General features: G+C 41.9%; 1 protein-coding gene across 3 annotated transcripts in view; it reads left to right on the top strand.

Moving 5' to 3' along the window:
• KIF27 (kinesin family member 27) overlaps positions 1-11885 on the top strand; it is a 98888-nt gene that overhangs the window by 29845 nt on the left and 57158 nt on the right. For all 3 annotated transcript variants that reach the window (XM_008072544.2, XM_008072543.2, XM_008072545.1), the window contains exon 5: positions 797-1003. In XM_008072544.2, coding sequence (XP_008070735.1) covers positions 797-1003 — 207 coding nt within the window. The remainder of the gene's footprint in view (positions 1-796; positions 1004-11885) is intronic.

Below are 11885 nucleotides of genomic sequence, written 5' to 3'. Positions count from 1 at the left end.
TCGAACCTGCAGGCTCAGGCAATCCACTCACCTCAGCCTCCCAAAGGCGCAGGATTACAGGCTGAGCCACCGAGCCCGGCGGCTTCCTTTTTCAATAAGGCTTTCACTTCCCTGTCCCTGTTACCACTTTCTGCTTCCTTTGCTGCAGCCTCTGCTGTCTATAATTCTTTCTCCACTTTTTCTTTTTCTTTTTTTTTGAGTTGGAGTCTTACTCTGTTCACCCAGGTTGGAGGGCAGTGGCACACTCACAGCCACTGCAGCCTCCACCTACTAGACTCAGGTGATCCTTCCCCTCAGCCTTCCAAGTAGTTGGAACCACAGGCATGTGCCACCATGTCCAGCTGATTTTTTGATTTATTGTAGAGATGAGATCTTGCCAAGCTGCCCAGGCTGGTCTCGAACTCCTGAGCTCAGGTAATCCTCTCGCCTCTGCCTCCCAAAGTGCTGGGATTACAGGTGTGAGCCACTGTGCCTGGTTCTCTACTTTTAGATTTTACTCAGAAATTCTATCCTCTAAAGATCGAAGTGGCAAAGCAACTAGTTACAGTGGATGGGACATTATCTTTGAGTATGTGACTTTTTGGGGCTATGTTTGTTGCTGCTTGCTATTCCAAAGATTTTACCACTCAGAACAATGTTACTTGTGAGCACCAGATGGCTAGTCTCTGGATATATGAGGTTTGACTTTACTGTTAAGGTAGCTGTGGTTTTGGTGAATGTGAGTTTCATTTAAAATCATAATCTACACATGTACTGAGATTCTTATTTTTAAAATTCTTGTCTCTCTTCTACAAAGAATGAAAAAATAATAGAACAACAACTCCTTGTGGATCAACTGAGTGAAGAAGTAACAAAACTTAACCTGTCAATGACTTCTTCAGCTAAGGATAATTGTGGAGATGGGCCAGATGCCAGGATCCCTGAAAAGAGACCATATACTGTACCATTTGATAGTCGTTTGCGGCATTACGTTTATATCCCATCAAGACAAGATTCCAGGAAGGTAAAGTTCAAATGTTAATCTTTATCTTATTTTGAGATTTAAAAAATTAAATATTATATTATAGTATATTTGTACAGTCTCAGCAGTTTTTTTTCTGTTTGGTTTCATTTCATTTTTTTGTTATACCTTTTCTTTTAAGCATGCTTCTTTTTAATAAAATAATAAACAAGGGAATACATAGGTGTATTTGGTGGGAATAGTTGGATAAAGATAGTATCTATACTTTATCAGGGAGAAAAAGCTAACTTTTGCCAACATATTTTCAGACATGACTAAGTTTGATATCTTAAATAATTTTTTTCTTCTTCTTTTTTTTTTTTTTGAGTTGGAGTCTCACCCTATCACCCAGGCTGGAGGGCAGTGGCATGCTCCCAGCCACCGCAGCCTCAACCTGCTGGGTTCCAGTGATCCTTCCACCTTAGCCTTCCAAGTAGCCAGAACTACAGGCGTGCACTACCATGCCCGGCTAATTTTTGATTTATTGTAGAGATGAGGTCTCGCCAAGTTGCCCAGGTGGGTCTCGAACCCGTGAGCTCAGACAATCCACTCACCTCGGCCTCCTAAGTGCTGGGATTATAGGCTGAGCCACCGAGCCCGGCAATTTTTTTCTTCTTCTAACTGCACAAAGTTGAGATTAGGTTGGAGGGTATTTATTTTGCTTTATTTGGTCTGTTTTATTATTTTCAAAATAACATTTATGTATTATCCCAGTCTTGTCAAATTGATTTAATCAAGACAGTATAAAGATCAATATGAGATTTAGTTGTTGTGTGTGTGGCAAATATATGCACACAGATTTCTCCTAAGAATTACCAAGGTAGACTAGGCTCGCTGGCTCAGCCTATAATCCCAGCATTTTGGGAGGCTGAGGCAAGTGGATTGCCTGAGCCCGTGGGTTTGAGACCCGCGTGGGCAATTTGGTGAGACCTCTTCTCTACAATAAATAAAAAATTAGCCAGGCATGTTAGCACGTGCTTGCAGTTCCAGCTACTTGGAAGGCTGAGGTGGAAGGATTGCAGGAGTCCAGCAGGTCGATGCTGGGGTGGCCATGAGCATGCCACGGCACTCCAGCCTGGGTGATGGAGTGAGACTGACTCAAAAAAAAAAAAAAAATGTATTACCAAGGCATTGTCAGGTGTGATGGCTCATGCCCGTATTCCTTGTACTCTGGGAGACCAAAGTGGGAGGATTGCTTGAGGTCCAGCCTGGGCAACATGCAAAAATATTTTTAAAAAATTAGTGACGTATGGTGGCATGTACCCATAGTCCTAGCTGTTCCAGAGGATAAGAAGGGAGGATCACTTGAGCCCAGGAGTTTGAGGCTGCAGTGAGCTATGATCATGCCACTATACTCTGGTTTGGGTAACAGAGCAAGACCTTGCCTCTTAAAAAAAAAAAACAAAACAGACTGGGTGCAGTGACTCACACCTATTATCCCAGCACTTTGGGAGACCAAGTTGAGAGGATTGCCTGAGCCCACGGTTTGAGACCAGCCTGGGTAATTTGGTGAGACCTCAGTGCTACAATAAATCAGAAAGTTAGTCAGGCATGGTGATGTATGTCTGTAGTTACAGCTACTTAGTTCCTTGGAAGGCTAAGGCGGAAGGATCACCTGAGCCTAGTTGAGGCTGTGGTGGCCGTGAGCATGCTACTGCACTCTAGCCTGGGTGACAGAGTGAGACTCTGACTCAAAGAACAAACAAACAAAACAAAACAAAAAGATTACCAATTAATCGCTATTATGGAGAAAACTTAGCAGATTTATGTTATTTTGGTTTAACAGATTTATGAATTTTGATTCCTTTTTTATTTTGAAAGCAGCATTTATTAAGAGGACAGAAAAGCTCCCACAGTGGGAGGGGGCCTGAGGGGGTTGTCTGAATTTTGATTTCTAATACTGATTTTGTGAAAGAGAATGATTTGTTGAAGAGAGTGGTGGTTATAGTCAGAGGGATAAGAAACATGACAAATGATAATATGAGCAGCATCATGGGCAGGCTTGGGTGTGAATTTCAGCTTTGCTGTGTAGTTCTCCACTTAACACTAAACCCTCAAGTGAGCTCCAGGCTCTTTATGTGTAAGAAAGAGATGCTGAGCCTTACAGTTCCCAGCACCGTGCCTGGTACACTGTGTCCTCAGCATGTGTCCATGGGGTGCCACTGCTGTGTCCCAGGCTCCATGCCTCAGTGGGTAAGACAGATTCTGTCCTTTATATGTTTCCATTTCGAGTGGCTTGATTTTAAAATTTAAACCACTGTTATTATTATTGCAGTTTTATTTTGGAGAGTTTTTGGTATTTTTTAAATCGGTGACTATAGGATGAATTTTCATAGAATGTTTGAGAAGAAAGAGAAATTCTTTGCAGGATTCAAATTCCATATATTTTAATTCAACTTAATAATTATACTTTCCAAGTCTTCTATATTTAAAAACTTTATTTTTTTTACTATTGACTAGTAATGTGAAAGAATTTCTTGTTTCTGTTCATTCTTTTATTTCTTAAAAATAACATTTGAGTTTTTTCTGGTTACAAAAGTTGTGAATATTTATTCACTCTTTCTTGGTCTCTGTTCTTGTCTCATTCTCGCTCTTTGCTCTTGGTCTGGCTTGAGCTCTGTGAGAAGGATTAGGACCTTCCTTCTTATCTCTAGTTGTTTGATTAGATCTGAAGCAGGCACGACTGGATTAAAGATGTTCATAGTCATTGTTTCAAATTAGCAAACTCTTAGTTCTGTTTTTTTTTTTTTTTAGTTGGAGTCTCACTCTGTCGCCCAGACTGGAGTGCAGTGGCACGCTCCAGGCCACCGCAGCCTTCACCTGCTGGGCTCCAGCTATCCTTCTGCCTCAGCCTTCCAAGTAGCCAGAACTATAGGCATGCGCTACCACGCCCGGCTAATTTTTGATTTGTTGTAGAGAGGAGGTCTCGTCAAGTTGCCCAGGTGGGTCTCGAACCCATGGGCTCAGACAATCCACTCACCTCGGCCTCCCAAAGTGCTGGGGTTACAGGCTGAGCCACAGAGCCTGGCTTTAGTTTTGTTTTTTTAAAGAATGTTTCTCCTATCCCAAAAGAGCCCTTCCAGTCACCTAAAGAAGGGAAAAAGGAAGAAGACGCAAAAGTCATATGATTAGCAGTTTTGAGAGTTCTGCTCCTACTGTGGGTCTACCCTGGCCACCTCCTGTGCTTGGGCTGGTCACCACAGCAGCCCTGAGAAGGCAGGCTTGTTGGGAAGTCCACAGAAGGGAAGGCCTCACTCAGGTCCTAATTGTTGTTTCATTGTTCTGAGAGTAAGGGGAAGTTTTCACACTTTATACCCAGACTAGCAATATTAAACCAAAAAGGGCATCTGAAGTAGCATATCATTTTCTCCTGGATTTTTGTCACCTTGGCAGAAGTCTAGCTAATCTTTTCCAGTTGTGATGTTTTCTTTTTTTCGTATCATTATAATATTTTCTTGAAGTAAAACTAGTCTGGCAAGATAAATATTTCCTCAACTTAAAATACTTTCAAAGGAAAAGGGGGAAAATGACTTCATCAGTTTATAAGCTGATTATAGAAAGAGTTTGATTTTATTCAATTAAATAATTAATTATTTTCATTAGACAAAGTCTCACTCTGTTGCCCAGGCTGGAATACAGTGGTACAATCACAACTCACTGCAGCCTCGACCTCTTGGGCTCAAGTTTTCCTCCAACTTCAGCCTCCCCAGTAGTTGGGACTACAGGTGCATGCCACAACACCTGGATAATTTTTTTAATTATCCAGGTGTTGAGAGGAAATTTCAATATGTTGCCCAGGCTGGTCTTGAACTCCTGGGCTCTAGGAATTCTCCCATCCTGGCCTCCCAAAGTGCTAGGACCAGGCATGAGCCACCATGTCTGGCCAGTTTTATTTTTTCTATGCTGGCTTATACATATTGGAGAGAAAGAATAAACAGATTGTATTTAGTTTATTATTATTTTAATATTTTTATTCTTAGAGTCAGGATCTTGCTATGTTGCCCAGACTGGAGTACAGTGGCTACTCACAGGTGCAGTCATAATGAACTGCAGCCTCTTAACTCTTGACCTCAAGTAGTCCTCCTGGGTCAGCCTTCTGAGTAACTGAGACTACAGCATATGCCACTGTACCTGGCTTTGATTTTATTTATTTCAAAAGTGTATTATTTACCTATTTTTACATGAAGCATATTTATCACTTGCTTTTCTCATTAATATATCACAGATATTTGACAGTCATTAAATATTATTTTACTTTATTTTATTTATTTATTTATTTATTTTTGAGTTGGAGTCTCACTCTGTCGCCCAGACTGGAGTGCAGTGGCCGCTCCCGGCCACCGCAGCCTTGACCTGCTGGGCTCCAGCGATCCTTCCGCCTCAGCCTTCCGAGTAGCCGGAATTATAGGCATGCGCTACCACACCTGGCTGATTTTTTGATTGATTGTAGAGATGAGGTCTCGCTGCCCAGGCGGGTTTCGAACCTGCGGGCTCAGGCAATCCACTCACCTCAGCCTCCCAAAGGTGCGGGATTACAGGCCGAACCACTGAGCCTGGCTAATATTATTTTATAATATCGTGATTTTTAATGGCTACATAATATTTTATCCTAAGGATATAACATTGGACATTTAAGTAATTTTCACCTGTCTCTTAATCTGAAGGTAACACTAAAATGGAATTATAGGATATAGGTAATGCGGAACTCCTTAAGAAATTGCCCATACAACTAAATGGTATACAGATAAATCAAATAAAAAGTATGAATATAATTTATCAAGTTAATAAGAAAAGGAGGAAAAACTCATTTGTCTCAACAGATACCAGAGGCTCATCTGATGAAATGCAAAATCAAATCTTGATTTAAACTTAAAGAAAAAGATATCACACAGTTCTACTTTCTTAATAATAAGGCAAATATGATATAATTAAAGTCAAGAACCAATATGTTATGTATGAAAAAGGCACTTTGGAAATAAAAAATTACAAAGGTTGTCCCAGTCATTACTTACGTTTAATATAATACCAAATGCTGATGAAGATCTATCATATTTCATTGATTGTGAGACACATTTTTTCACATCACCTTCAATTGCAGGATTTGTTTTACAATTGATGGTATGCTATAGTTTGACAGATGGTATGAAAATAATGGTATGTCAGCTGGGTGCAGTGGCTCACGCCTGTAATCCCAGCACTTTGGGAGGCAGAGGTGAGAGGATTATCTGAGCTCAGGGGTTTGAGACCAGCCTGAGCAGCATGGTGAGACCTCGTCTCTACAATAAATAAAAAAATCAGCCGGGCCTGGTGGCACATACCTGTAGTTCAAGCTACTTGGAAGGCTGAGGTGGAAGGATCACCTGAGCCCAGTAGGTCCATGCTGTGGTGGCTGTGAGCGTGCCAATGCACTTCAGCCTGGGTGACAGAGTGAGGCTCTGACTTAAAAAAAAGACAAAAATATTTATATGTCTTTATTTGACATGATTGTATATTTTTAAAAATAGCCAAAACATTCCTTTTTTTTTTTTTTAAAGAGATAGGAGTCTCTTTGGGTGGAGTGGCTTACGCCTATAATCCCATCACTTTGAGAGGCTGAGTCAGGAGATTGATTCTCTTGAGACCCCATCTTTATTTTAAAAATTAATTAATTAAAAAGGAGCTACAGACGTGGTGTATTTCCCAAAGTGCAGTGCAGGGCATGATCATAGCTCACTGCAGCCTCAAACTCCTAGGCTCAAGCAATCCTTCCGCCTCAACCTCCCTTGCAAACTGGGATTTACAGGCACAAGCACTAGCCCAACCCAACCAAAATATTCTTTTTTTTTTGAGTTGGAGTCTCACTCTGTCACCCAGACTGGAGTGCGGTAGCCACTCCTGGCCACCGCAGCCTCGACCTGCTGGGCTCCAGCGATCCTTCCACCTCAGCCTTCTGAGTGGCTGCAACTACAGGCGTGCGCTATCACGCCTGGCTAATTTTTTTGATTTATTGTAGAGATGAGGTCTTGCCAAGTTGCCCAGGCGGGTCTCGAACCCGCGGGCTCAGGCAATTCACTCACCTCAGCCTCCCAAGGCGCGGGATTACAGGCTGAGCCACCGAGCCCGGCCCAAAATATTCTTAAGGGATATATTTGAAAACCTAGAATTCAGAAATTCATAAAAGTTGACATATTTATTAAATCTTTTAATTTTTTCCTTAAGTAATTATATTTTTGTTGAGTCAAAATTTCTGTGCACAACTCCACACTTACAGGTTAACAGCCTTTTCAATTTTTACTGGCATTTTATCTCTTACACATAGGCCATTTTTTTCTTTGCAAAGTAATTGTTTTTTCATCAGTTTTGTGCATGCATGGTTATTCATGGTGAAGAGTGCACAGTAGCAGAGTTGTGTAAGATATGTCTATTGGACTGTTGACTAGGCTCTTTGCTAGCTAAGCAGTTCATTTCTGCTGGACACAGAAACTTCACAATAGTAAAACTACAAATTACATACCTTGAGCCTTTGTAGTTGACACTACAAAGTTAAATATGTGAAAATCAGTCACAGTCATGGTAAATGAGTTATGCAAAGTTACAGTACATCTGATGAACTAAAATCATATTTCACTAGGGAGAGGAGCTTATCTTATTTTATGGCGATTTAGAATACCACATTCAAGTCTGGGTATAACACTTTCAGTCAGATTATTTTTAGAGAGTAATAAGTTGCTAAAATTTTAATTTTAGAATTAAAATTTAATTTTAATCTGAAGTAACTAAATTTAGTCTTATTCAGAGGGGACATGATGACTTTTTTCACATATTTGAGGACATCGTTATTGTTATTATTGCTATTGTTAGACTTTGTCTTTAGAATAAGGGCCTATTAATGAGAACTGCCAAAGATGGCAGGCTTGTGAGGGTTGTCGCAGTGAATGTGTTTAAGCAGGGGCTAGATGAGAACGTGCAGTACTGCAGAGGAACATTAGACATGGCATGAGTGGTACCTAGGTAACCTTTCCAAGTGAGTTCTTTCCAGCCTTGTGGCTATGTGATTTTAGGAAAAATCTGTTACAATTTTAAAACTGGCTTTTAGACAGATACTCCTTAGTTGAATTTATTTTCTCTTTTAATTTTTATTTTGGAATTGTGGGGTACAATTCAGGGTCAGGTATACAGATGTTCATTGTGCAGGCACCTTGCTGATGAGGTGTGCCCCCGCTTCCCCAGGCGGATGTGGACTACTGTCAGTCCCAGCTACCTGCCTCCCATTCCCATCCCCTTCTCCGAAGTTCCCCGCTACTTTCAATTTCTTGCCTTCAGTAATACGGTAGTTGTTCAAGGTCCACTTATGAGTGAGAACATGTGATACTCATCTCTTTGTTTCTGTGAGAGATCACTCAATGTTATAAGCTCTAATTCCATCCATGTTGCTGCGAAGTTCATGATTAGTTGAGTTATTAATCAGCTTATTTTAGTACGTATGTTGTGATCAGGACTGTTAGGAGTATGGTTGAAAGTCCTAATGTATTCCCAGTGGTGAGCTTTGGAATGCCTAAGCATCTGAGGGAAGGTAGGACCCAGCAGCTCAGTGGGAAGAGGCTGAACTATCAACGGCTTTACAAGCCTGGAAGAGGCAAAGAACCATTATGTTTGGTGGGATGCTCATTAAGGAAGTAATTTGCTAAATGTTAATCATTGTGGTAGACCTTATTTGGTATTCATTATTAAGCTGGGTCATTTTGGTTTTCTTTGTAAAAAGAAATTTTAAAAGTAAATTACAGTCTTAGAGAATAAGTTTGAACAAAAGGTTTTTGTTTTTTTTTCAGTTGGAGTCTCACTCTGTCACCCAGACTGGAGTGCGAGCAGCCACTGCAGCCTCGACCTGCTGGGCTCCGGTGAACCTTCCGAGTAGCTGAAACTACAGGCGGGTGCTACCACGCCCGGCTAATTTTTGATTTGTTGTAGAGATGAGGTCTCGCTGCCCAGGCGGGTCTCGAACCCGCGGGCTCAGGCAGTCCACTCACCTCAGCCTCCCAAAGGCACGGGATTACAGGCTGAGCCACCGAGCCTGGCTGAACAAAAGGTTTTTTTTGCACCTGAAATAATTCCCAGACCCTGACAAAAGGAAACTGTGGGGTACAATTCAGGGTTGGGTATACGATAAATATTTCTTGAGTTAGTTATTCTGTGAAAAATTCCTCCCTCATACCCATACTACAGAATTGGGAGCCCACTTAGAAACCTTTATTGACCATCCATCGTAGTGCTGATGTGGCAGATGGTCTAATTAGGGGACTCATACTGGACACACAAAAATCAGATAGAAGAGGGTCTTCAGTACCATGTGAGCTATTCTAGGTGGGAATATGTGAGGGATTTACTGTCAAGTGATTGCATCTTGACCACCATAAGAAATACATATTCTACTATATGTTACAATTTCCACAGATGACAATGATTTATATTGATAAACTGAATGTCTCCTCTAACATTTTATTGCCTTTTCTTTTTGAGTTGGAGTCTCTCACTTTGTTGCCCAGGCTGGAGTGCAGTGGCACACTCACAGCCACCGTAGCCTCGACCTGCTGGGCTCAGGTGATCCTTTCACCCCAACCTTCCAAGTAGCTGGAATTACAGGCATGTGCCACCATGTCTGGCTAATTTTTGATTTATTGAAGAGATGATGTCTCACCAAGTTGCCCAGGCTGGTCTCAAACCTGTGAGCTCAGGCAATCCTCTCACCTCTGCCTCCCAAAATGCTGGGATTATAGGCATGAGCCACCACATCCGGCTGCCTTTTTTTTTTTTGAGTTGGAGTCTCACTTTGTCGCCCAGGCTGGAGTGCAGTGGCATGCTCATGGCTACCAGAACCTCAACCTGCAGGGCTCAGGTGATCCTTCCACCACAGCTTTCCAAATAGCTGGAACTACAGTCATGTGCTACCATGCCTGGATAATTTTTGATTTATTATAGAGATGGGGTCTCACCAAGTTGCCTAGACTAGTCTTGAACCCATGAGCTCAGGCAATCCTCTCACCACCTTGGTCTTCCAAAGTGCGTGAGCCACCATGCCTGGCCTTTTATTGCCTTTTTGAAGAAGTCACTGAGGTTGCAGAATGATGGAAAGGAAATATTTGGTGATCTAGAACAAAAATATAAAGCCAATTTCTATTTTATTGTTGTTGTTTTCTAAGATCTTTTTTTTTTTTTTTTACAACATACCATGCATTTGCAATAGAAGCATGTTACAACATAGAAAATTCATAGGCTAGCCCATACAATCTTATTTGTCCTATGATACATATTAAATATATCTCTTAGCTCATTAATTCAGCTATACCTAACTTTAATCCACAACACTGGTCTTCATTCTCATAACTCAATGAAACCAGGAAGTGAAGGTTGAGAAAAAGGAAAGAGATTTATTCTTATCCATGCTAGGGAAGACAGCATTGGGATTATGCCCTAAAAATCACTGCCTCCCCAACAAAGGTGCCCAAGGGAATTATATAGGTTGAGTTTCAGAAATATTATCTAGGTTATAAATCACCGTCCAGACTCCATGATACCCCTGTGACCTGTGCAGTCCGTGTACCACCCCCCCCAGCCCAGAGATACCTGGTGGTTTTAAAAGTGGAACGGCACCAGGCAGTGTCAGAGAGTCGTACTACTGGCTATTCTTCTCCCCAATGGTGTGAATGAGTCCGTCTGGTTGATAAGGTTGGTCCTACAATTAAGCCTGAAGATGTAAATAGAAAAAGGAAGTAGGTGTATTGTAAGGGTGATGTGAAGGGAAGGAAAAAAATACATTTTAAAACTTAAGCGGCAGGTGTTTTCTGCATGGGCAAGGTTCCATTATTTGCAAATAAGAATTATTTTCCCAGCCGGGCTCGGTGGCTCAGCCTGTAATCCTGCGCCTTTGGGAAACTGAGGTGAGTGGGTTGCCTGAGCCCGCAGGTTCGAGATCTGCCTGGGCAACTTGGCGAGACCTCAGCTCTACAAGAAATCAAAACATCAGCCGGGCATGGTAGCGCATGCCTGTAATTCTGGCTACTCAGAAGGCTGAGGCAGAAGGATCGCCGGAGCCCAGCAGGTGGAGGCTGCGGTGGCCGGGAGCGGCCACTGCACTCCAGTCTGGGCGACAGAGTGAGACTTCAACTCAAAAAAAAAAGAATTATTTTCCCTTATGTTTGTGGATGTATATAAAAGGGGAACTATCTTCCACTATTTTCATGGACATACTGGGAATACAGTAACGCTTTTAACAAGTTGTCGGTACATTTAAGATATACAGCTTTGAATTTATTAAACATATGAAATGTAGGTACCCTCTGTTCCACAACCTTGGCTATAACATTCCCCACTGTGAGTTGTACCCACGATTTCTTTCATGAGGTGGTGGACCCTTTTTGTTTGAACATTTGAACACCTTCCCCCATCATCATCATATACAGCTTAAGCCCATAAATTTAGGGGCTTTAATTATATAAGATACACAGTATTTAAGGAATACATAAAATACTAATCCACCTGTTAGGACAGTTATTACTAATTTACCTATGCCAGAAAAGGTAATGTTTTAAGCCGGAGGGATTTAACAAGAACAAATTAGAAAACCAGTTTAGGCCGGGCTTGGTGGCTCAGCCTGTGATCCCAGCACTTTGGGAGGCTGGTGAGTGGACTGCCTGAGCCCGCAGTTTCGAGACCCGCCCGGGAAACTTGGTGAGACCTCGTCTCTACAGTAAATCAAAAATTAGCGGGGTGTGGTAGCGTGCTTGTTGTTATGGCTACTTGGAAGGCTGAGGCGGAAGGATTGCTGGAGTCCAGCAGGTCGACTCTGGGATGGTCGTGAGTGTGCCACTGCACTCCAGAGCCTGGGCGACAGAGTGAGACTCCAACTCAA

The sequence above is a fragment of the Carlito syrichta genome, unplaced genomic scaffold (assembly GCF_000164805.1).
Source record: "Carlito syrichta isolate Samal-C Ts95f unplaced genomic scaffold, Tarsius_syrichta-2.0.1 Scaffold315331, whole genome shotgun sequence".
Lineage (NCBI taxonomy): Eukaryota > Metazoa > Chordata > Mammalia > Primates > Tarsiidae > Carlito > Carlito syrichta.
The sequence above is the reverse complement of the archived record's forward strand: the minus strand, read 5'-3'. Positions and strand labels throughout refer to the sequence as shown.